At 38.6% G+C, this 27,246-nt stretch overlaps 1 protein-coding gene across 1 annotated transcript in view; it reads left to right on the top strand.

Moving 5' to 3' along the window:
* RSPO2 (R-spondin 2) overlaps positions 1-27,246 on the top strand; it is a 165,712-nt gene that overhangs the window by 65,166 nt on the left and 73,300 nt on the right. Inside the window, exon 3 of the mRNA XM_081503064.1 lies at positions 18,865-19,053. Coding sequence (XP_081359190.1) covers positions 18,865-19,053 — 189 coding nt within the window. The remainder of the gene's footprint in view (positions 1-18,864; positions 19,054-27,246) is intronic.

Raw genomic sequence — 27,246 nt, 5'->3', positions numbered from 1 at the left:
GCAAGACTTTATGAAATGCCAAAGAGTATACAGAAGAAAAAGATGGATTCATTCTACTTCTTTGCATTAACCACTGTTAATGTTTTTGCATCTGTATTTCTAAGACATTTTTTCTGTGTGTATTTAGAATATAGACATTTCCTAAGACACGTGCCCAGGGGTGCAGCAAAGTTGCTTTATTTTCTATACTTGAGTTTAGTGTCTGTCTCGAAGCTTTGTTCTTGCTAGTGGAAAATTAATCCTGATAAATTCGAGTACTCTGTCAATTGAGTGTTTTTCCATTTCCATCCCCAGACGAGCTCTGCCCTTTTCTCCTTCTCCACCACTGGCTTCTCAGCAAGGTTTGCATCAGGCTTGTTTGGGGAGAAAAAGCGGTGGGGCTTCCATCATCCTGTCGCCACTCTGCACTGTTATGCATGGTCAGCGCTGGTCTTGACTCTTCCACGGCTAGCCCTGCACACTACTGCCAGGGCCTTGATTCATGCCCGCAAGGTCTCTGCCCTCTGTCCCTAACCTGTGGTCTCTCTCAGCCCCATCTGAGCTCTTCTTTGCATATGAGGTAATTTCAGATGATCTCCTAGACTGCTTTGGGCTTGAGAGGCCTTCTCAGGTCTCCATACCTCACTCCATGTCTCCATCCCGTGGCTCTTAAGTGTCCAGCTTGGAAGCACACACCTGGATGTGCCTGCATTCTTGGGTTTCACATATATCTTCTGGTTTGACTCTAACTTATCTGGACAGGATATGAATATTCTTTCGTGCAGCCATTCCCCTAAGGTTAGGGCACATGACCCTTTGTAGAGACACACTCCGCCTAAACTGAGTGTTTTCATCTTCCTCCCCCACCTGGCAATTCATGGGGTCTTTATCCTGTCTAAGCAGGTAATTGGCTCTGATAATCTTTCATGCTTATTTAGGACAGAAACTTTTGTTCTCTGTGAATTTTGCCTCCTGTTTTTGAAACTCGAAACTCAGTGTCTCATAATGTGGTGAAATGAAAGGAATGGGAAGGTTTTGTTTCTTCTAAGGGTTTTAAAATCTCATTTGGAAATTGAAAATTTGGGTATTTGCACTTCCTTCTTTGAGAAACTCTTCCCTGAGCCAGTGAATTCCACTTGCTTATTTGAATCAAGAAAAACCTAAGGACTAAGAATGAACTTAGAAGAGAAAAAATCAGTTATACTGCAGAATATAATGCTATTATACACATGTATATATATATTTTTTAAATAAATTTATTTATTTTAGTTGGGGGCTAATTACTTCACAATATTGTAGTGGTTTTTGCCATACATTGACATGAATCAGCCGGAATTTGAAAGATGGTAACGATAAGCCTATATGCGAGACAGAATAAGAGACACAGATGCATAGAACAGTCTTACGGACTCTGAGGGAGAAGGTGAGGGTGGGATGTTCTGAGAGAATAGCATTGAAACATGTATATTATCATATGTGAAACAGAGCACCATTCCAGGTTCGATGCTCAGTGCTGGGGCAATGGGATGACCCAGAGGGATGGGATGGGGGGCAGGTGGGAGGGGGGTTCAGGATGGGGAACACGTGTAAACACATGTATATATTTTTAAGTCAATTGAGTCCTGTATTATTTTTATAATTTTCCTTCTCACATTTTTCTATATCAAAAGAGCCTTCTTTGCATGTTAACATTGCTCTATATAACAAATGATCTTTATAGTCAGTATTTTCGATCTAATGTAAGTTATTCAGTATTCTATTGCTGGATATTTTGTCAGTTTACTACCTTTTCACTATAAAAACAAATGCTGTGATGTGAATTTTATACCTTTATATATTTGTCCATTTCTTTCTGTAGGACTCCTGAAAGTTACATTGCTGGGTCAAAGGAAAACTACAGTATTGCTAAATTATACTCTAGAAGATCTGAACTAATTTACATGACTACCAGGAGTATATGAGGCCATCATTTGCTAAATGCTTACTGATAGTTTTTAATCAGCCAACTCCTAAACTTTAATATATGATGAGGTTGACTGCTTATTTTAATTTGTATTTTTTGTCACTAGTGAGGTTGAACATATTTTCACGTACATTTTTCCATTTCTTTGATCAAGGTTTAGCAGTTTAAGTTCCCTGCTTCCTCTTCTAAGAGAACCATTCTCCATGTTGATCTACAAGTATTCAATACACAGAAAATGTACTCTTCTTGTGTGTTGCTATAATTTTTTCCAATGTGTTTCTTTGTTTGATAAGTATTTTTTTGTAGTTTCTGACTTTGTCACACAGCCTTTCAGATTCTTTTGCTCTGTGAACATAGATTTTAAAATAGGTAAACCATTTTACAAAGTGATTTTTTTTTTATCAAATATGTGTGAAATTTTGGTACATTTAAATGTTTATAGTAGTTTAATACTTGAATCTAATTCTGTTTTTCACAGATATTTCTTATGTAATAACACTACTTTTCTTTATGCCAACTGATCTCTACTAGGCTACAGTGAAAAAGTTGCTATTTCGTGGTTATTAACTCACAGAGAGAAAGTTACAGTGGTTTGTGAGATGCTGTACATCTCCCAGGCAGTAAGTGAATCGAAAGTTAGGAAAATGTTGTCAATGAGAGCATGAACTTGAGTGTCTTATCTCTTTTATGGAAGGTGATCCTTGTAGGCCAGTTAGCTGCTCTGTGTGTGAAGTTGGTCACATGCTAGACCATGGAGAGTGATGAGCTAAAATGGACAGAGCATGTCTGTTTGATGGAGGCAACTGCCATATACTTCAGTTGATGGTTATTAAGCAGGAATGATGGTATGATGGCCGTACCATCTGACGATTAAAGAAAAAACAAGAAAGCTGAATTTCCAGAAAAAAAAATTTAGGGGGAAAACAAAGTACTTCTATAGTCTGCCTAGGGCTCATGGTCATCAGGTGGGAATCTCTGCTTTATAGTCTTTCGAGGCAGAACCGCTGTATGTAAATAGTGTCCCCTAGAGCTTTGTAGTGTATGACTATGTGTGGCGGCCTTAGAAATGCTTCTGTTCAACAATGGTAGACTGATTTTCCCAGAAAGTAGCTAATGTCACCCCAGCTCACTTGCTTGGGGTGTATGGGCATGCATATATGTGTCTGTGCTTGCACACATGCCTGTGTGTATGGGCCTGATAATTGGCTCTTAATGAGAGCAGACAATCCTTCATCATCTGTCTACTGGCTCCTTATCTTCCTCTTTGGCTCCACTGCTTTTTGGAATACGTTGCTCTCAGAGTACTATGAGTGAAAATGAAAAGAATAAAGAGGAAAAAGCGTGTCTCTGCAATATCAAGTTGAGCATCCCTGAAAATGAAATGGAGACTTAGTGATTACAAAGTGATGAGAAGAAGTATCTGTTGACAAAAATTCTTGACAAATATGACTCCCCATTTCACCACATCAGGAAGCACATGAGGCAGCTTGTTCTGTTTTTGGTGGTGATACTCAGTTTGATCCCTTGGTTAATGTGGATTCAGCCAAATCTCTTCATCATTAAGGCAACTTCCCCCTTTGGAATTAGTAAGTTATCTCCTGGGTGATATTTTTTTCCCAATAAACTTTTACCTAATGGTATTAGTTGGTGATGGTCCCTGCCTGAATTAAATGATTGTATCAATGATGGCAAAATGTCATGTCTAATTGTATAGCCTGCCAGGCTCCTCTGTCCATGGGATTTTCCAGGCAAGAATACTGGAGTGCGTTGCCTCCAGGGGATCTTCCAGGCCCAGGGATTGAACTCGCATCCTGTGTCTCCTGCATTGCAGGCAGATTCTTTACCCTCTGAGCCATCTAGAAAGCCCAAATTATACGGCCATAGTCATTCAAATGCAGATTAAAGGATATTCCATAAGACAGCTGGCCTGGACTCTAAAAATCTCAATGTCAAGAAAGACAAAAATAGTGGGGAAAGTGTTCCGAATTAAAAGGACTAAAGAAACAAACAAAATGCAGTCCACAGTTCTTAATTAGTTTCTGGACAGATGGAAAAACAGAACACTGGGGATGGTTGACAAAGTATGGATATAATCAGTATATTAATAATAATGTTTTGTCCATGCTAAATTGCTAAGATCTGACAATGATATTGTGACTATGTAAGACAATGTTCTTATTCTCTGAAGGTGTGTGCTGGATAATTGCACGTGAAGTATTGTGGTGTCGGCAACTTACTTGTAAATAATTTACCAAATATGAGTGTATTATTTTTGTATCTTTCTGTCTGTAGATCTGTGTGTATATAGAAAGAGACATAGATACATAGATAGAGAAAGCAAGGGATATTATGATGTTTTTAAATAATTAGGCTAATTTTGAAATAACTTGTTCTTACTGACTTATAAATACCAGGATAGGTGTTTATATTAATTATTTTAAACTATAAGTGCTTACAACGCTAGTGTCCTAAAGCATCTTCTAGAATCTGGAGTTCTTGAAATTCAGTTTTCCCAACTTATTGAAAATTAGACATTTATTCATGTCCCATCTTTAAAGCCCTCCATTTTTTTCAGGAATCAATTTCTTAATATTAAAAAAAGATATATTTACTAGGATCTTCTTGCCTATCCCATATTCACTAGTTTTTATTAATCTGTGTTATTTTTCTCTTTTCATATATTTATTTTTAATAAATACAAAATGGAAGCAGAAAATAAGTTTTCTGTCTCATCTACTATTACGTTATATCTTAAAAGTTGAGCTTAACAATGTCATCTTGTTAATTTTGCTCTTCAAAAATGTATCCCATAAAGTTTAGGAAACTTTAGCCTTCTTCACATTTCTTTGTGATTTTTCTGTTTTTCTCATGAATATATCCTTTTGTACATGTTGCTTAAATGTTTAAATTCATCAGAGGACTTCCTATGAAACCTTATTGAATTCCATAGAATATCATATCATTCATTTTTTTCCTCATTGAGATTATGTAAGTAGGGTCTTATTTTGAAAAGATCCTCTTAATTCCTTTTCTAACTTAGAAATGTTGGCTGCAAAGCCAAACCTGTATCCTTCCAAACTTAAAAAAGAAATCCATTCTTCAAGTCCTGGATTTTACTTCTACTGTTGCAGTTTCTATATATTCTATACTTACAAACCCCATGGTAATGTTATAATTCTCAGCAAATGCTTCCTTGTATCCAAGTTAAGTATTGAGTGTCTCCTTTTGCTGTTTCTGCTGTTGTCTGAAAGGTAGATTGTCACTAAGACAGGCCAAGGTTTATCTGACACACAAGGACAAAGAGTTCAGCCTCCTCCAACTGTGTGCAGACACCTGCTCACGTCCTGCTTCTCTCCTTTGGATATTCTCCTCCAGCTGGCAGACTCCTGGTCTTTCTTCAAGACCCAGCTCATCTTACCCTCTGTGTGTTAGCTCTCCAGGATAAATCTCCTTCTCTATCCCTAATCACTTGGCAGCATGCACAGGAAACATGGTTTAAAATCCACAGCACCTTAGTGAATGAACAGCAACACCATAAAGGGCTCTCAGTGAACAAATCTAGGGTAAGTTGAGCACAGACATAACAGATGATAGTACAATGAACAAAATATGTGATTCCCTACGGATATAAACAAACCAGCAGACCAACAAATGAGGGAGAAGGGAAAGCTCATTCCAGCACTAGAATGCCCCCTGATAAATGGAAGAATGATAGTTAGAGAATCACCTTTGATAGTAATCCAAAGAATAGTTGATTCAGGCAAGAATTATTGGGCTACACAGGTGGCTCAATGGCAAAGAACCCACCTGCAATGCACGAGACACGAGTTAAGTCCCTGGGCCAGGAAGATCCCCTGGAGGAGAAAATGGCAACCCGCTCCAGTATTCTTGCCTGGAGAATTCCATGGACAGAGGAGCCTGGTGGGCTACAGTGCATGGGGTCACAAAGAGCTGGACACGACTTAGTGACTACATAGGCACGCACATCAAGTTGGTTCAGTTCAGTCGTTCAGTCATGTCTGACTCTTTGTGACCCCATGGACTGCAGCCCGCCAGGCCTCCCTGTCCATCACCAACTCCCGGAGTTTACCCAAACTCATCCATCTAGTCGGTGATGCCATCCAACCATCTCATCCTCTGTCGTCCCCTTCTCCTCCTGCCCCCAATACTTCCCAGCAGTAGGGTCTTTTCCAATAGTCAACTCTTCGCATGAGGTGGCCAAAGTATTGGAGTTTCAGCTTCAACATCAGTCCTTACAATGAACACTCAGGACTGATCACCTTTAGGATGGAGTAGTTGTACCTCCTTGTAGTCCAAGGGACTCTCAAGAGTCTTCTCCGACACCACAGTTCAAAAGCATCAATTCTTCCGCGGTCAGCTGTCTTTATAGTCCAACTCTCACATCCATACATGACTACTGGAAACACCATAGCCTTGACTAGACGGACCTTTGTTGACAAAGTAATGTCTGCTCTTTAATATGCTGTCTAGGTTGGTCATAACTTTCCTTCCAAGGAGTAAGCATCTTTTAATTTCATGGCTCCTCATCAAGGAATACTAAAACCAGTGTGTGGAAGTTTGAAGAACAGGATGGGTACTTAGTCTAACTATATCTCCTCAAAAAATACATCTTCTAGAGCAGCAGTTCCCAACCTTTTTGGCACCAGGGACCGGTTTCGTGGAAGACAGTTTTTCCAGTGTGGGGAGGTAGGATGGTTCAGGCAGTAATGCCAGCAATGTGGAGGGGGATGGTGCAGGTAACATGAGTGACGGTTCAGGCAATGCGAGCGATAAAGTGAAAGTGAAGCTGTTAGCCTGCTTAGCTGTGTCCTACTCTTTGTAACCCATGCCAGGCTCCTCTGCATGGAATTCTCCAGACAAGAATACTGGAGTGGGTTGTCATTTCCTTCTCCAGGGGAACTTCCTGATCCAACCCAGGAATTGAACCCAGGTCTGCTGTATTACAGGCAGATTCTTGACCATCAGGGAGCTGCAGCTGAAGCTTCGATCACCTGCTGCTCACCTCCTGCTGTGTGGCCTGGTTCCTAACAGGTCAGGAGCCAGTATCAGCTCTGGGATTGGGGCCCCTGTTACAGAGGGAAAAATAGTGACCTTATAATATAGAAACCTGGCAGACACAACTTTAGCCAAGGGATCAAAATTAGTATCACCACTATTGCAACCAAATTTATCAAGTTGTTTATTATTCTTGATCTGCACAGAAAAGGCCATAACATCAGTTCATACATTATCCCCCAAATGTGAGATCAGTCACTCAAATAGATATCCTGTAAATAACTGACCTGTTCTCTTCCAAAACATCAAGCTCACAAAAGAGGAACTGTTCCCAGAATAAGGGAGACTGATAGGTATGACAGCCTATTGCAATGCATAATATTGGATGGGATTCTAGTCTAGGAAAAAAGTAGATAAAAGGAACAGTATTGGGATAACTGACTATGGACTGTGGTTAGAACATAGTATTGGATCATATCAATATGGCAGATATTATAAGACAATATCTTGTTTTAGAAATATATTCTGAACACTGAAATTTAGAGATAAGAGTATAACATCTACAACATGTACTCAAGTGGTTCAGTAAACAATATATGAATATATTTATATATACAGGCATAAGTGTAGGTCTCTATATACAAATCTGTATCTGTAAATGGGCTTCCCAGGTGGCGCTAGTGGTAAAGAATCTGCCTGTCTATGCAGGAGATGCCAGAGACTCCAGTATTTGTGCCTGGAAAATTCCATGGATAGAGGAGCCTGGTGAGCTACAGTCTATGGGGTCGGAAGGAGTTGGACACGACTGAGTGTCTGAGCACACATCTGTAAACATGCACACATACAGTTTTGCCACCTTTTGAGAGTGACCAGTTACTATTTACAGTTTTCCGGCAGTGCATGTGCAATTTGCTTTTGGCTTCTTAGGCTTGGAGGAGTAAAGGAGAATTATAGTTGGGGAGCAGAGGCAAACGGCTCTTGAACTCTGTATCAGTCTGTCTGTCCATACCTCTTCACTGCAGTGCATCTTTAAAGTCTAGTTTTACTCATTTGGATGGTGTACAGAGCCTTTCTAATTACATAGGTACACTTGCTGTGTTACATCAAAGGCTCCTTGTCCAGGGCAGGATTTGTCTTCAAAGACAGTAAGGAGAGTGGCCCATTTACAGGAAATTGCATGGTTTGGGGGTGATGTTTTTTTGAACTGTCAATTGGAGATTCCAGTTTTAAAAGTGCTGGCCTTTTGCTGTATGCCCAAACCATTAAAAGACTTTCCATTTATAATTTTGAGGATTTCTCTTTAACTTCTGCCAGAAGAAACCTGTAACTCAGTTTCCCCTGTTATCCTTCTTGCTATATCAGCAGTTTGACTCTGAAGTGTTCTTGGGGATGACATACTAATTTTGTTGATTTATGGGACTTAGTATAGTCCTAGCTATGTTAGGAGAGAATTAGTTTAGTACTCTTAGTGACTAATCATCAAAAGGATGCTTGATTATTTCCTTGTAGCTAAAAACAGAGCACAGGGGCAGTGAGCACATTACAAGGGTACAGCCTAATTTGAAAGAAAGTTCTCACAGTTTTAATCTTGGTACAATGCATTTTTTCCCTAGGTGCTGTACATGTATCTTTTAATGAGGAAATTAAAAGCCTGGCTTTTGAAATCAGAGGTCAGAGCTGGATTTAAATTTGTCACTAACAAAGTGTATGACTTTGGAAAGGTTTCTTAAACTCTCTGATCTGTTTATTCACTTTTGATAAACAGAAATTATGAGTAATAAGCACTACTTTCAAAAATGATGAAAGCATATAGCCTGCAATTTGTCACATAGTGTGTTCCTCTGTGTTCATTTTCTTCTCCTCCCATATTGATTTTCCTCGTTTTCATTTCTTCTTGTTCTGAATACACATAACTTCTTAGAGCAAGAACGATTAAGTAGCTAGATTTCAAACTAAGGTATTGATTGCTATAAACTTAGCAAACTGACAAAGCCTGTTAAAATGAACTTTGATAAATGGTAAATGCAGGTGATTGATTTAAAAATTACTGAGAACTAAACCCTGTGTAGGTCTGAAGATTTGATAGTCAATCTTTCTAATTTTCATTAAGTCTATGTGATATTTCACCCACAGTGACCTAGATTGAGTGTAATAAAGCTTTCACTTTTTTTCTTTGCATCCTAGTGTATTCCTGAATAATTGTTACACAATAATGTTTGTCAGCCCTAAGGGTTTGCTAGTGTATTTTTCATTAAGACAATTAATTTTTTTTTTATTATCTTCATTTGCAGAGACCTTTCTCGAGGACAGTGTAGCTAATGGTATTCATTCTCAATTTGAAAACACAGTGGTATAATCCACCTCTAAAACACATGGAGTCTTTAATCTGGTTAGTTATGACACTGGTGGTTCTTGAGGGCTGTGTTTATGACACCAAATAAGCTATCCAGTTGACTTTCCATTTATTGTCTTAAAATTAAAGTAGTGAAATAAGCAGGAGTCAGTGTCTATTCTAGGAAGCACGTGGTACATGAGAGGCGGTTGAGTGACATGTGCACAGTGAGAACTCCATCATACCCTGTTTCCCCTTTAAAAAACCAAGTTAATCTTCGGATAGATGGGTATTTTTTTCCTATAGGCAGTTGGGTAGGTCAGACACTATGGCACTTAGCTTACAGTACTTAGGAAGTATGCAGAACTTATTTTGAAATACTGTTAGTATAAGAAGTATTTAAGTACTCCATGGAATAAAAGCCCAGCTCTGTTTATGAGCAGTTTTGTTTTTTTCTATTTAAATAATTGGATTATCTCCTTGTGTAAACTTGGACTCATGTGAAAGTGGTGGTTTCACAATCTTCATAAATGTATATATTTAGATCTGCTCATGTTTGAGTTACCATTAGCACCAACATTCTGTCAACATTTCCACAGGGTCTTTTAAGTATGTTGAGAAAGTCCCAGCCAACCCTTGACATGAATAATCTATACTACACAGCAGTTTCTAGGCACGACTCAGAGGATCCCACACATTCTAACTTTAAACTTACATATCTTCTGGCATTAGAACAGTTTGATGGAGTAAATTTTTTTTTCTCTGTCCCAGATTCAAGCTGGTGGCTTATTTTATACAATATAAGATATGTCTTCCTTTGTTTCAAAACATCATATAACTTTGGGCAAATGAGCAATCTCAAACCATCTTATATTGTTCTCTGACTTCATCAACTAATGAATGTTAATGGCCTTAGCCATTGTAGAAACTGAAGAGCTTATGCCTTTGCCCATGTTAATAGTTTAGTTTTGGGATGAGCATGTTCAGATCCTTAATTGTACATTTTTCCCCATTACCTGTCAGAGTTAACATTTAGTCTGGGAATATGCATTAAGATTTTTGTGTCAGAGTTTGTGGTGGGAGTGAGGGGAAGAGGAATAATTCTTTTAAAGGGCTTGACTTCGACAGTGAGTGTTCATTATGAGAAATGCTTCACTCTTTGGGGAATTGTATGTGCTTACTTGAGGGCTCGTGATTTTAATTTTTCATTAGCATCTCTACATAGCTACTTTCATCTTTGCTTGGGTCTTTTTACTTGATGTTGGGTGCTAATGACTGTTTTTGGAAAAATGTTTCTGGGTCTAATTCATTCAAATTCGTATGTTCTACTTGATGGTTAGCGGATGAGTGCATAGAACTGGAACATCAGAGTGCTCGTTTCAACCTTCCTTGAGCTTCTAGAACTCAGTGGTGCCAAACTCTCAGGATCAGGACCTGATGGGTGCTGATTAAAAAAAAACACAAAACGCTTAGGTACCTTGCATTGTAATGTAACATGTGCATTCAGAAGCTGTTTCGGGAAATCTGTGGCTTACATCAACAGATGTGTAACCTGCATCTGCTTCAGCTGCTTACATTTGGGGTGAACTATGTTGAAAGGATACTGTTTTGTCTCAAGGTAAAACGTGTTGAACCAAAGTAATTTTCCTGATGATTGCAGTGACTGCTTTGGTACAACCTTTCAGTTTCCTCCAGTTTTGGCAGACTGCCTTGAATATTAATGATGATTTGTTACATTAGAAGGGGAATGTGTTTATTGTATTTTGAATAGGTCCATTGTGCCCTCAAACAAACCCATGTAAGATTGCATCCACATTTATTTTGCAACCATATCTTAGTTCATCATCTTTCTTTGACCTGCCCTCTGAGTATTCTGGGCTTCCCTGCGACATCTTAGTTAATTCACACTTGAAGCATGCATGACACATGCCCCATACAAGCTTTCTGCTTCCTTGTGATGTGTTTTTTGAAAAATATCCCATCTGGTTAACCACACAACAGCCATGGCTAATCCTGGTTGTAAATGTATTTCTGAGGTGCCAATCTATGAGGATTATGACTCATGTGGTGCTAGCACTCGAGAGGAATTAGGAGCTTACAGTTGTGGTCCTTTTCCTCATTTTTTGTGACAATATTAGCACTTCATGTGTTAAAATAAACCTGTAACTCTACTTAACTTTCTCCCTCCATATTTTAAAATCTTCTAGTAGATTTGAGTTTTTGTACAGTAAGATACATACTTTGGTAGGAGCAGAAAAATCATCTAATTAAATTCCTTTAATCTTTATATCATTAAGAATATTACCTGTTATCTCAGTTGGTAAAGAATCTGCCTGCAGTGTAGGAGACCTTGGTTCAATTCCTGGGTCAGGAAGATCCCCTGAAGAAGGGATAGGCTACCCACTCCAGTATTCTTGGGCTTCTCTGGGTGGCTCAGATGGTAAAGAATCCACCTGCAATGTGGGAGACCGGGGTTGGGAAGATACTCTGGAGAAAGGAATGGCTACCCACTCCAGTGTTCTGACCTGGAGAATTCCATGGACAGAGGAGCCTGGCAAGCTACAGTCCATGAGATTGCCAAGAGTCAGACATGACTGAGTGACTTTCATTTTCAGAAAGTGCAAGTATAAAGTGAAAGTGAAGTCACTCAGTCGTGTCTGACTCTTTGTGACCCTATGAACTGTAGCCTACCAGGCTTCTCTGTCCATGGGATTTTTCAGGCAAGAATACTGGAGTGGGTTGCCATTTCCTTCTCCAGGAGATCTTCCTGACCCAGGGATTGAACCTGGGTCTCCCGCATTGTAGGCAGACACTTTACTGTCTGAACCACCAGGGAAGTCCTTAGGGAAGTCATCACTTTCAGAGATGATTTCAATATTTTGGGAGGCTTATAAAATTTTAGAAGTATTGTTTTCCTAAGGAATACTTCTTAAGTTAGGGATATATCCAGTCTTTCATTCCTAATTGACATGTTTTAGGTGGATAAAGAATGCTATTATTAATTATCAACTAATAACATTTTCAGACACCCAATGGATATGGGTTTCTCAAAGCTAAAACTTCTTGGAGAAGTTAAAAGTTTCATAAGCCTTTTTCCTAAAAATATTAGTATCTATTGAAGGACTCATAACAAAAGGTAAAAAATGATTCTGAGAAGCTGTGTTTCGATTCTACAGGTTATGAAACTTTTGAATTGTTGGCACAAGTTTGCCCTTCTCATTTTTTTTTCTAGACCAAATTCATGTTATTTTAGCTCCTCTAAAACTTCAGTGGACATTTAGAAACTTACCTCTGTCAGAGCTTTATTAAAATTGTTCATTTTAACATCTGTTTTCTAAGGCATGATTATAATGGTGAATATCTAGCATGTTAAAATTTGTTGTCTTTGCATCAAAGATCAGATTACATATTTCATTTTTATCAATATTTAAAATTTAATGTAAAATAAAGTACTCTGAAAGATAGGTATTTCTCATTTTGGTCAAATTTTGCATGGCTTGTTCATTCATGATCTTGATGGCTTAGTCAAGTTTGAGCTTGGTAGTAGACATGATTACAGGATTTTTATCCCAGTGATCCCAAGTTCCAGTGGAAGGATCTATGCCCAACTAGATTTGTATAGGCTCTGACATGCAAGTTCTCTATTATTGGTGCCAGAGATAGGGTTTTTGTTTCTAAATATGTATCTTGAATTTGGAATTGGGTGGAGATAAATATTAGCAATTTTGTGATAGGATGGATCCATGAAGTTAATAGTAAGTGTTCATTTTTTTGAAAAGCTGTTGAACTTGTAACATTATTTATCTTGAAAATATGGAATGAGGCTAAGATGCTAACAGCCCATTGTTCAGTCTCATTATTTTCAGAATTAGAAATCTGTACCCTTTGTCAGGAATGGATGCCTTCAGCTAGTAAGAATTTAGATTTCTTCTTGTTTGGCAAGGCTTACAACAGAAACAGGGGAACGCTTTTAAGAAGTATTAGGAGTATATTAGAAACAGATGGGCATTCAGCACCTACATAAAATGTTCTATGGGATAAAATGTGCATAACTGGGTTTGATTTAACAAAGGATCAAACTTAAAATATCGGGATTCGTAAAAAACCAAACTTACTTTGCAATTTAAGAGGAATGCAAATCAGATGATTAGACTTAAGAGTAAAGAGTTTTACTTAAGTTGTTTTTTTCTCCTTGTATACTTATTAGTGATATAAAGAATTGTTACCTGGTTTCTGCCTCATGATTTTTGTTTTCTATATCCGTATATTCCTTTTCCTGTCAAGGAGATATGCGTGGATTTGTGTTAATACCACTGTCTAACACCTTTTAGAGGATTTTTAATGTTTTATGTGATATATTTCATCCTTAGAATTTTGGGTGGGTCTAGATTTAGAAAAGTGTTTTGGTTGGAATGATGAGGCCCTGGATCTCAGCAGGCTTCAGGGTTGGAAAAGTTGAAGCTTACAGGGAGAGCAAATAAACATGGTCTTCAAAGCTGGGAATTAAGATCTGTTTATTCACCTGCACACTTGAATTAAATCTCATAGAAATAGGCTGAGCCGTTTGACTTATTAAGATCCTGACAAAATAAATTACTCTAGTCATGTTTAAAGGTCTAATTTTTGCCTGGCTTTAGATATATAGAGATTGGAGTGTGTGTGTTAGTCGCTCAGTTGTGTCTGACTCTTTGCGACCCCATGGACTATAGCCTGCCAGGCTCCTCTGTCCATGGAATTCTCCAGGCAAGAGTACTGGAGTGGGTTGCCATGTTCTTCTCCAGGGAATCTTACCGACCCAGGGATTGAATCCAGGTCTCCTGCATTGCAGGCAGATGCTTTACCATCTGAGATACTAGGGAAGCCCAGAGATTAGTATAGTCACCATACAATGGATGAAGAAATTCTTGTTGAATTTAGCTGCTGATTTACAACATAGAGGTGACCAGGATAGTTGACACTGGACAGTGGTTAATTAAACCGAAAAATTTGTTTGAGGTTTGGGCCATGAAGCTTCAAACTGAAAAAATCACATGTGTTCTTATCCTTCAGCTTCGAGGAGCACTGCTGAAGGTTGGGGCAAGGGAAGAGAGAACACTCAAGGCTGGGTGTGGCCCACATCACTTTTGTTTTAAGAGGATTCCTCTTATGTAGGGTTATAAAGATATGTAAGATATGGACTCCGATAAGTATTCCCTACTTCATTTTCATTGTCAGTTAAAGTTCACGTAAATAAAGCAATGCATTTACTGATTTTAAGAATACCTTTTAAAAAATGTGGAGTATACTTTGTTGACACTGAACTCTTTGTGGTCAAGATGAAAGTTGACTTCTGATACATAAAATCAAAACAAAACAAAAAACCTTTAATTTATAATGATTCTCTTAGCTCTGTAATTCTCTTTCTCCCTCTTTCTTACTATGGAGTGTGATTTATAGTGATAGAGAGCTCTGGGTTTAACTTTTGAACTTTAAGTATAGCTTCACTTTTACTTTGTGATGACTGTGGTCCAGAGAACCTTGTCCTTAAACTATTTTGCTACATATGTAAATCTTCCAAGTTCTCTTTTTACTTATGAAGCTAAGTTTGGGATTTGGATAACCTTGATATTACCTTTTCATATTTGTAGTTAAGTTGAAGAGCAAAAGGCAGCAGTGAACTACTGCAGAGGGCTCTGTGGTGTGGAGCTGCCTTTTTCTGAGCTCCAGCCAGCAGCTCCTGTCTTTGCCTTAGTCTCCTGGTTGTTCTTACTTAACGGCTTTTTTTTTCCCCCCACAAAAGTCATGAGAGTCATAAATTACATCTCCAAATATCATGCCGTGTCTTTCTGCTTAAGGTGGGTTATGTTCTTAGACAGCCCTAAAAATTAAAATGAGTTGGGCTCTCCCCAGTCACCACTTCCTCTGCCAAAGTCATTTCATCCATCATAGAGCTGCTGAGTCTTTCTGATTCTGTTCCCTTCACTCATGTTCTACACCCTACCCACCCTACTCTGTCTTTACCTCCTCCTTACATGGAAGTTAGTCTGTGTCCCAGTTTTTGAAACTTACATACTCATTCCTTACACCCTGCTCTGAACAATAACAAAATCTTAGAATAAAACCTCTTCAGAGGCATCTGGGAAAATTGTAAATAGTCTAGGCTTATTTCCAGGGGCTTCACTGATGGCTCAGATGGTAAAGAATCCATCTGCAATACAGAGACACGGGTTTGATCCCTGGATTGGGAAGATCCCCTGGAGAAGGGAAAGGCTACCCACTCTAGTATTTGTGCCTGGAGAATTCTCTGGTTAGAAGAGACTGGCAGGCTACAGTCCATGAGGTGTCAAAGAGTCAGACATGACTCAGCAACTAATACATTTTCACTTTTTATTTCTAGTCAGCTATGTGAAATGCTTTATAAATCATAATTATTTCATGAGAGTAAGGCATAATAGAAATCTTATGATGAGAATAACAGCCGAAAAACTGACCCTATAGTAGAATGGAGAGAGAAGTAGAGAAAGATAGGTGGGGCAGGGGCTGGGGTGGTTACGGTGTCTAAGCTAGAGGTAGCAAGGGCCTGACCTATAAGAAGGTGAGTGGAAATCACAAGAGTAAGGGTTCAGATTATATCTTCAGAAGACATTCTCATGGGAGCTAGAAGAGGAAAAAAACTTTTAGTAATGACCCAGCCACAGGAGTTGGGAGGACCAGTTCAGTTCAGTTGCTCAGTCGTGTCCGACTCTTTGCGACCCCATGAATCGCAGCACGCCAGGCCTCCCTGTCCATCACCAACTCCCAGAGTCTACCCAAACCCATGTCCATCGAGTTGGTGATGCCATCCAACCATCTCATCCTCTGTCGTCCCCTTCTCCTCCTGCCCCCAATCCTACCCAGCATTAGGGTCTTTTCCAATGAGTCAGCTCTTCGCATGAGGTGGCCAAAGTATTGGAGTTTCAGCTTCAACATCAGTCCTTCCAATGAACACCCAGGACTGATCTCCTTTAGGATGGACTGGTTGGATCTCCTTGCAGTCCAAGGGACTCTCAAGAGTCTTCTCCAACACCACAGTTTAAAAGCATCAATTCTGCGGCACTCAGCTTTCTTCACCATCCAACTCTCACATCCATACATGACCACTGGAAAAACCATAGCCTTGACTAGACGGACCTTTGTTGGCAAAGTAATGTCTCTGCTTTTAAATATGCTATCTAGGTTGGTCATAACTTTCCTTCCAAGGAGTAAGTGTCTTAATTTCATGGCTGCAGTCACCATCAGCAGTGATTTTGGAGCCCAAAAAAATAAAGTCTGACACTGTTTCCATGTCGGAAGGACCAGAGACTGAGAATGAGGTCTTGAATCGAGGATCTAAAAACTGGTTGTGGTCTTCATAAAAACAGTGTTGGGCATAATTGCATGAATGGTGTTGGTAGGTAGAGGCTACCAATAAAACTGACACTCCCAAGAAACATGAGTGATGTTGGTCTGGTTCATTGGTAGGAGAGGATGCTCACAACCTGATGAAATTTGAGCAAGTTATACTTCATGTAAAGTCTGGTCACAGTTATGAAAAATCCCAGTTACATATTATAAATGTTGTATAAGTGTACATATATAAAGGGGTATATGGAAAGTTTGTTATGATTTTATTAGGAATTCTATATGAGGAGGTGATTTTCTATTTGATTTGATTCTTTTTTGCTCCATAGTTGCAGGTTAAAGAAAATAAGTGGTAAATAAGAAATTAGTTGGGAAGCATAGATAGGCTTGCAAGCAAGAAAAAGTCCATAAAATAAATTCACTATGTAGATAAAAGCAGTTGAACAGTTGATAGAACAAAGTCCTAGAATAGGTGGGAAGAAGCAGATCTCAATGGCCAATTCGAATGGTTATCTTGGCCTTGGTTTCTGCTCCTGAGTACCTTAGTTCTTTTTTGGCTCCTTCTCTGAAATGTTAGGTTAAGCTCTTGTTTTGGGAATCTCTCTGGAGGAGAGACTGTAAGAACAATCAGGGAACCCAGGAGAAGTGGGGAGAGAGTGTTTGCGGAACTGAAACCTAGGAAGAACTGCTCCAAGTAGTGGTCAATATATTGGATACTGAATCATTTTAAGTAGAGGACAGGTGTGGGATATAGGTGTGGGATATAGCATTCTTCGTTGTGTTGCTGCTGGTCTGAATACTGAATGTTTGTTTCTTATGCAATAAAGATTATATGTAGGGCAAATAGGATTGTAGTCTCCAAGTGAAAAGTTTCAATAATTGATGAATTTTCTATTCCTTCTTAAGACTTTTGTGGGGTAACTTAGTAAAATGAAGTCAGTGTGGCCTTGTATATCTTGTTGTATTTATGACCTTGCTTGGTATAAGGATAGCTGAAAGTTACATGAATTTTTCATATTTTAGAAATTGTACTGGGATTTCAGGTTGTATCATTTTTAAATTTTATACCAGGACTAGAAATAGAATGTTTTCTTTTAATTACCCTGTTTGTCACTAACTGTAGTGAACTTCATGAGGTTTACATATTTCAGATGCTATTTTTTTTCTTACATGTTTCTTACCTTTTGTGGTACAGTTCTTTAAACCTATTTTCTAGCTAAGTCCCTCTCCCAGTCTACCATTCAACTTGTCCATAAAATTTTTTTCAGCTTTATAGAGTTTTAATTTCTTTCTCATTTGCATATTTTATGATACTGTTTCTTCCTGCATGATTTCCAGTCATTCCATCCCTCCCAATACTCTAAAGATACTCACTTTAAGGTTATTTTCATATTGTTCTTTCTTATTCTTTAGGTATAAAATCTCTTACTCAGACTGATTGTTCCTCATGGGGGTTTGCTTGCACATGTGATTTGTTCATTTTGATGTTAAGGTGGTTTTCCTTGAAAGGCCCAGGTGTCAGGGTTGTAGAAAATTTCTGTAGGGTCATTTCATACTTTTTTTTTCTTTGTGGATTTTCCTGGATCTAATCTCTTGACTTAGAAACCCCATACTACATTGATGATTTGAACTTGGATCCCACACTCGGATGTCTCGTAGATTTGGTGTAGTTAATTCTCATGGGTTATATTTTTCTCTCCTCCTGTTTGCCCCCTAATCCACGGTTGAAAACGTTTTCTCTGGCCAGTTAGAGTTGGAGCTTCTAGTACTTGTTTCATGGACAAACAGCCTTCATGACTCCAGTCTGCACAGAGACAAATGTTAACTCTTTACATGCATACTTCTTTACTTATTTATATTGAAGTATAGTTGGCTCACAATACTGTTAGTTTCGTGTTTACAGCAACGTGACTGGCCATGCATGTTTTCTTGGTCTGGACTCGGGACCCTGCCATGCGGTCTGCCTCTGTCTGCTTCAACATCTCCAGCCATTTAGTTTGAGCTTCCAGCCTCAAGTCTGCCTCTGGGTTTCCTCTTTGTTGCTAAGTTTGGTTGTGTTTTAACCTTTCTGTTTTTTTTAAGTGGCAAAGGTTATTTTGTTTAGCATTTCTGTGTGATTAGAGCGAAAGGAAAGAGATACTTGTCTTTTCAGCATGTTGTGCTGACCAGAAGTCTGACATTCATATTTAAGCATGTATTCTTTTTTCTTTTACAGCTAGTTATGTATCAAATCCCATTTGCAAGGGTTGCTTGTCTTGTTCAAAGGACAATGGGTGCAGCCGATGTCAACAGAAGTTATTCTTCTTTCTTCGAAGAGAAGGCATGCGCCAGTATGGAGAATGTCTGCATTCCTGCCCGTCCGGGTACTATGGACACCGGGCCCCAGATATGAACAGATGTGCAAGTAAGCAGTCGACTTTTGCCCACCCTATTTTACTGCTTATGCAACTTAGGGGGAGTTACAAGTTGAAAAGTTTGATTAAGGAAGTATGTTTTTAATATACTACAGAAATGGTTTAAGTTTAAACTAAAAAAAAATGACTGGGGTGGGATAAGAACTCTTTTGCTTTATCTTTTGTATAGAAATATATTGTCCATGGGGCTTCCCTAGTGACTCAATGGTAAAGAATCCACCTGGCAAAGCAGGAGACATGAGTTAGATCCCTGGGTTGGGAAGATTCCCTGGAGAAGGGAATGGCAACCCACTCCAGTATTCTTGCCTGGAAAATTCCATGGACAGAGGAGCCTGGCAGGCTACAGTTCATGGGGTCGCAAAAGAGTTGGACACGACTCAGCGACTAAACAACAACGAATATTGTACACACACTTTAAGATTACATAAGTACTTTTTCATAACATGTGTCTTGGACACAAACATGGCAGGCAGATCTTTGTAAGCCATGCTTGCTTAGCACTTACCAAAAAATAAAGGACTTTAAATACCTTCATACTGGGAACATCCTCTTGAGTTTTACCACAGTGTCTATAGCTTCTTTTTCCTCTTACACTTTAGTCTGTAATACCTGAATTAGTCTAATCTGTAATTTAATACATTAATTTAAAGCACCATTACTGATAAAAGACATAATGAAAATATTTAGTTTACTTCAAAGTATTCTAAAAGGTCATTAATTAGGGAATGTCATTCTATGCATAGGAATGCAAGTATAATTTTTTAGTCCCCAAATCGTTTATCGTTGTAGCATGATTCTCAACTTCTAAGTAAATGCTAGAAATTGGAGTTTAAACAAATGCAATAACAAAGGAACATCCCCTTTTTTTAAGAGCTCAAATTCTAGAGGATAGAATGGGTAAGGAGAAGGGGAACATGGAGTGAAATGACAGATGGATAAGAAGTTTAATCATAATTCAATGTACTAAGTACTAGATCAGCAGGCAACCAGTGTGTTATGGGAGTGACTTAATTACATCTAACACATTGTGCATGACTGTTAAATCAGCTGAGGTCTGTAGGTAAAAAGAGCGAGTTTTATAATCCAAGGACAATGTTATTTTGGAAGGAAGCACAACTAATAGAGGAAGATTAAATAGAATCTGGGAGGAAGAAACAACACATTTGAAAAAATAATGTGTTTGTGCAATGAGAAGTCTCATTTATGGTACTGCTGGCATCTTGACAAGGCACAAGTCCCGCACTGCTGCTCATTGAGCATTCTTAGTCCCTGCTCCTTAAATAATCTTCATCCCCCCAAATCGCCATGACAATAAAAATTATCCCTAGATATTTCCCAACACCTCCTAGGGGAACAGTACCATCCCTGGAGGAGAGCCACTGAGTAGTATGTGCTTTGTGTGAAGTTTGGTTGGAATTGAGGATGAAAAGGGAGGCTTGAGTGCAAATAATAAAGGTCTTGAGTGCCATGTTAAGTCTGGATGTTATCTGAGGGTTTTGAGCAGGCTGTGAACTAGAGCAATTGCTTTATTTAAGATAATTCTTGCGGAAGTGCAGGAGATGAGTTGGAGAAGGCTACTGTAACAATTGCAGATGAGAAATCTTGTTCTGATGAAAAGTTTGTGGGTAGTGAATTTCAGAGATTTAGAATCCATGAGACTTAGTAAGTAACTAATTTCACAGAGTGAAGAGAGAATCAAACCTGATCATAGGGTTTCTGGCTAAGGTGACTGGGTGAATAGTTTTGCCGTTAGCACAGATAGAAATATATAGTCTTATAGGAAATTTGTGTATTGATACTTCCATTTTATAGAATTATTTGGATTAATAACTAGACAGACACAGCTCCCCCAAAGTATCAATACATTGATCAAAATTTTCAGATATGTACCTTATCCTTAAAGTGTATGATTTGAGGTAGCTAATAATGTGTATTCTCATAGTTTTTGAACCACCCATAGGAGGATGGGGCCAACTTGAAATGGATTCCTATTCAGATTGCTTTAGACCACCTATGTGGTGGCGGTGGGGATTTGAGCCTATGAATGGTCTGTGTGGGTGTTTATTCCAGACTAACAGTGTACAGGGAAGATGAGACAAGTTCAGATGGCTCAGCATTTATTCCAGGTTCTATGCTTAGCATTCTATACACTGTGTATGGACAGGAGGGTGACCGTTAATGTATTACTCCATCTGGAACATTGGGGACTGAAAGCAGCTGCTCTTAACAACTATGCAGGGACATGGGGGTATAAACCAGGACTGTCTTGGGCAAACTGGAATGGGTAGTCATTCAGCAATATCTCAGTCTATCAACAGGGTCTTCCTTAGAGATAGACTCTGAGACAGCGGTTAACACATACATTTTGGCTAAGGTGATCCCTTTTCTCAGAAATGGAGAGGAAAGCAGTGACTGTAAATCAGCCTTAGAAAGAGAATCTCCATGTGAAAATGGGTTTGCCACGGTTATACTTATTGTAAGTGAATGCAATCAATGTTGCAATTTACTGACCTAGAAATCATTACTTATTTGGTACAAGCGGGAAGTGCTTGTTAACAAGGCTCCTGTGAAGCAAAGTGAAAGTGGAAGATTATTTCTTAATTCTCAGTATATGACGTTGGATGACCATAGTTCATTCTTAGTAATATCAGCTCTTTTTCATAGGTACTTGGCTTATGTTGCATGTTATTTATATTTTATACAGAGGATCATACACACCACTCTTTATTAGATTCTTTTGCCATATATAGGCCATTACAGTATTGAGAAGAGTGCCCTGTGCTATAAGTATGTTCTTATTAGTTATCTATTTTATATATAGTAGTGTATATATGTCAATCCTAATCTCCCAATTTATTCCTCCCCCTACTTATCCCCTGGTAACCATGAATTTGTTCTCTACATCTGTGACTCTACTTCTGGTTTGTGACTAAGTTCATTTGTACCCTTTTCTAAGTTTCCACATATAAGCCATATCATATGATATTTGTCTTTCTGAGTCTGACTTCAGTCAGTGTGACAATCTCTAGGTCCATCCATGTTGCTGCAAGTGGCATTATTTTGTTCTTTTCTACGGCTGACTAATATTCTGGCTTCTTTTCTTGACATTTTGTTTCTCTGCATATTTATGTCTTTCTTTCCTTACAAATGTTTCATCCTGTCTTGTAATTTGTTTTTACTTGATGCGTTATGAACATTTTTCCTTGTCATTAAATATGAGTGCATGTTTTCTACTGAATCAGTTCAGTTCAGTTCAGTCACTCAGTCGTGTCCAACTCTTTGCGACCCCATGAACCACAGCACGCCAGGCCTCCCTGTCCATCACTAGATAACCATAATATATCTAGCTAATTATCTATTGAAAATTTGCTCTGAGTTTTTACCATCATAAGCAGTTATATGAAGAATTTCCTTGTATATAGATTCTTTTGCTTATACACACATATGTAGTTTTATGCATTTTTCTGGTTTATTTTCATAAGATAAACTTTTAAACATAGCACATTTTTCCAGCTTTATTGAGATATAATTGAGATACAAGCATAATGTATATTTCAAAGACTTTTCGTATATATTGCCAAATGGTCTTCTGCGAAAGTTGTGCCTGTTTACATATTTACTAATAGCAGACATTTTCCCTTGCTTTTAACCAACAATGGGTATTAGTGACAAAAAGTATAAAACACACTTTTTTCTTTTAATATGCTTTTCTATGATACAAGTGAAGGTAAACATTTATTTTTCACATGAATATTGGCATTGTAGAATATTTGCCAGAATCTTTGGCCTTCTTTTTCCATCTATTTGCACAACTGTTTCCTTAGTAATATAAATAAAAACCTCAAATGAAGTGTAAAAGAGAATTATATATTCACAGATCATAAATGGAGCATTCAATGAATTACCACAAAGTGGACACACATATGGTACCACTGCTCAAGAAGAAATGTTAACAGCGCCCCCAAGAACCCTCACCGTATCCTTACCAATTACTCCCCTTTCTCCTCCTTCAACAAAATTGGTATCCTGACTTGTAACCAAAACCATGCAAAAGGCTATTCATGACAACACTAATTATACTAGCTACAAAATGGAAACAACTCAAGTGTCCAAACAATAGTGTTGAAAAAAGTATATGGAGAACTTGAGATGAACTGCAACATGAAGCATTATAGATACATCTCATAATATGACATTGAATGAAAGAGGCTATAAAATAATATGTACATTTACATGCTTTTCAAAAAATAGGTAAAATTAATCTATAATGGCACCCTACTCCAATACTCTTGCCTGGAAAATCCCATGGACGGAGGAGCCTAGTAGGCTACAGTCCATGGGGACGCTAAGAGTCGGATACGACTGAGCGACTTCACTTTCACTTTTCACTTTCATGCATTGGAGAAAGAAATGGCAACCCACTCCAGTGTTCTTGCCTGGAGAATCCCAGGGACGGGGGAGCCTGGTGGGCTGCCGTCTATGGGGTCGCACAGAGTTCGGACTCGATTAAAGCGACTTAGCAGCAGCAGCAGCAGCTAGAGATATGCATTTATTGAACACCTACTGTGTGCTGACTTCAATCCTAGATACCTAGAGACAAAATAATGAGTAATAATTAGTTTCTGTCCTTGGAGTTGCTTATGGTGTAGTGCAGTGATTCTCTACCAGGGATGATTTTTGCCTACTAGAGAATATTTTAGTAGTGTTTGGAGACATTTTGGTTATTATGGTGCTCCTGGTATCTAGTGGACAGAGGCCATGGGTCCCACTCAACACTCTGCAGTGCACAGGGCAGCATCCTGCAACAAAGAACTACCTGGCCCCAGATGTCAGTACTTGTGAGTTTGAGAAAGCCTGGTCTAGTGGAAAGACAGATAGTTAATAAAGTGTATTATGTGGTAGAGGCTGCTAACTATTTAGTTTCCATCCTGTGCCAACTGTGCTATTAGATGTACTTTTTCTCATTTTATCTTTTAAATAAATGTGGAAAGTAGGTTATGGTGTTTATATTTTATGGATGAAGTTACCAGTTGAGTAAAATACACTTTCTAATGTTTGGGGTCGATTTCAGCAATGAAGGAGATGCCACTTATGTGAATTATTAGGATTAAGTATTATAGGAAGAAAAAAAGGGGGAAAAAAAACATGGAAAGGTATGGAGTTGCACCAAAATAATCATTCATTTTGAAGTAAGGTGCAGGTGGTTGAGTACATTTCTACTGTAAAACCAGAAATGGTGCTAGTTAGGTTGGTAGGGGCTAGGTCAGTGCAGACCTTATGTGCTAAATTTAGGTAGTAGAAATATCCTGAAAGCCACAAGTTGTCAATGAAGCATTATAAGTAAGGGAATGATAAGGTTATGATTTGGGGAAATATTTTTCTTTTAGTTGGAAAATGGGCTAGAAGAGAGTCTCCAATGAAGGTAGCAAGATCAAGCATCTGGGTTAAAAGAAAACAACAACAACAAAAATACAGCTGCATCCTTGTTAGACTCTCCCTGGCCAATCTATATAAAATTTAATCTTCCCTATTGCAATATTTCCTTTTCTTTATCCCTTCCACTCTTTTTTGCCCCCTCTTTCAGTCATTCTTTCCCTCCCTTGTTTCCTTAGCACTTATAGGTAACTAACACACTGTATATTTTACTTATCTGTTTTAGTCACCTCTCCTACTAGTATGTAAGTTCCAAGAGGGAAGGGATTATTAGTCTGTATTTTTCAGGCTCGTGTTATGTATAATTGTGTCTGACACATTGTGGGTGCTTAGTAAATATTTGAATGAATAAATGACCCAAGTCAATTATAGTGGAAGTGGAGGAGTGGAGAGAGATATTGAGGAGAATCAATAGGACTTCTTAATCAATTGGAGGGTGTTGGCCAAAGGTAAAGGGAGAAATTAAGATTACTCTTATGACTCTGACTTGAGAGCTGGAGAGTAAAATTCATCAAGATACACAATTATAGGAAGAGGAGCATATTTGCTTGAGAGAAAGATGGTGGTGGAGAATGGTTGATTTGAGGCGCATGGAGCTTGAGAAAGTATGAGTAGTTAGATGGGGAAGATGCCCAATAAGTAGTTAGATGTCAGGGGCTGGAGCTGTCAAGGGAGATAAGAACTGGATTATTGACAAGAAGGAAAGAATATCAACAGAGAGAGAGTGTTCTGAGGATTGAAGCCTAAAGAATGTGGACCTCTTACAGCAAGCAAAGCCAAGCCTGTGGTGGAGGCTATGACAGAAATACTAGGAAAATGGAAAATTCGAGAACGATGTCTCAGAAGCAGGTAGGGAGACTTGAAATATCAAAGGGGTCAAGGTCGTGCTGTTTAAACAAGAATTGTTGACCTTGGTGGAGGTTGTTTCATTGTTATTGTTGGAGTGCTATCCTGATTACTATGGTTTCAGGGAGTACATGGAACCTTGGGGAGGAGCCACGCGATCATAGACACTTTCTCTTTCCCCTCACCATTAAGTTTGTTGAAAAAGACTCTCTGATGATAGGTGGAAGGGTTACAAATTAGGAAATCGTGTGTGTGTTGGAGGGAAGGTGGAGGCAGGTTTGAACAGAATATAGCCAGTTGAGACGGAGAAAGGGATGATTAAGGAAACCAAGATCATTTAAGAGACAGGAGAACTTAGGATCTAAAACCTAAGTGAGGAAATTAGCCTTGAACAGAACAGTTGTTTAATCAGCAGTCTATAAAGAATCTATCTTCCTCATCAGTCAAGATTTTGTTTTATTCATGTGCAAGGAAGGGGGTCAAACATACGCTGGAGTGAAAGAAAATGGACTAGTACTTTTTTTTTTATGTATAAGAAAATAATATATATGCTTGTATTTCTAGGGGCAGTATATTTTAACAAAATCATTTGCAAACCAAAAATTACAGAATTGAGATTTCGTACTTCTGTATCCAGTGAACTGGCTACTTTTGTTTTCACTCTGTTATATTTTATGATTCTGCCCTTGTTTTGACACTTTGTGAGAAATGTGTTTTGGGCTGGGAGAATGCTATAGTTTGTTTCTGAAATGAAAAGACACAAGTTTAAAAAACAGGTAATTTTGAATGTATAACCATCCCTAAATTGATTAACCCCAAGGTCAGCATTTCAGTTCCATTCAGTCCCTCAATCATGTCCAACTCTCTGAGACCCCATGGACTGCAGCACGCCAGGCTTCCCTGTCAATCACCAACTCCCGGAGCTTGCTCAAACTCATGTCCATCGATTGGTGATGCCATCCAACCATCTCATCCTCTGTTGTCCCCTTCTCCTCCTGCCTTAAATTTTTCCCAGCATCAGGGTCTTTTCAAATGAGTCAGTTCTTTCCATCAGGTGGCCAAAGTATTGGAGTTTCAGCTTCAACATCAGTCCTTCCAGTGAACATTCAGGACTGATTTCCTTTAGGATGGACTGGTTGGATCTCCTTGCAGTCTAAGGGGCTCTCAAGAGTCTTCTCCAACACCACAGTTCAAAAACATCAGTTCTTCGATGCTTGGCTTTCTTTATAGTCCAACTCTCATATCCATACATTACTACTGGAAAAACCATAGCTTTGACTAGATGGACCTTTGTTGGCAAAGTAATGTCTCTGTTTTTTAATATGCTGTCTAGGTTGGTCATAAATTTTCTTCCAAGGAGCAAGCATCTTTTAATTTCATGACTGTAGTTACCATTTGCAGTGATTTTGAAGCCCAACAAAATAAAGCCTGTCACTGTTTCCATTATTTCCCCATCTATTTGCTATGAAGTGATGGAACCAGATGCCATGATCTTAGTTTTCTGAATGTTGAGTTTTAAGTCTCCTTTTTCACTCTCCTCTTTCACTTTCATCAAGAGGTTCTTTAGTTCCTCTTTACTTTCTGCCATAAGGATAACGTCATCTATGTATATGAGGTTATTGGTATTTCTCCTGGCAATCTTGATTCCAGCTTGTGCTTTGTCTAGCCTGGCGTTTCTCATGATGTACTCTGCTACTGCTACTAAGTTACTTTAGTTGTGTCCAACTCTGTGCATGTGAGTTAAATAAGCAGGGTGACAATATACAGCCTTGTGTATTGTCAAGACGTATTCCTTTCCCAATTTGGAACCAGTATGTTGTTCCATGACTAGTTCTAACTGTTGCTTCTTGACCTGCATACAGATTTCTCAGGAGACAGGTAAGGTGGTCTGGTATTCCCATTTC

This window comes from Giraffa tippelskirchi, chromosome 6, assembly GCF_054371585.1.
Source record: "Giraffa tippelskirchi isolate mGirTip1 chromosome 6, T2T-mGirTip1v1.2.pri, whole genome shotgun sequence".
Taxonomy (NCBI): domain Eukaryota; kingdom Metazoa; phylum Chordata; class Mammalia; order Artiodactyla; family Giraffidae; genus Giraffa; species Giraffa tippelskirchi.
Note: the sequence above shows the minus strand (reverse complement) of the source record. Positions and strands in the feature narration are given on the sequence as shown.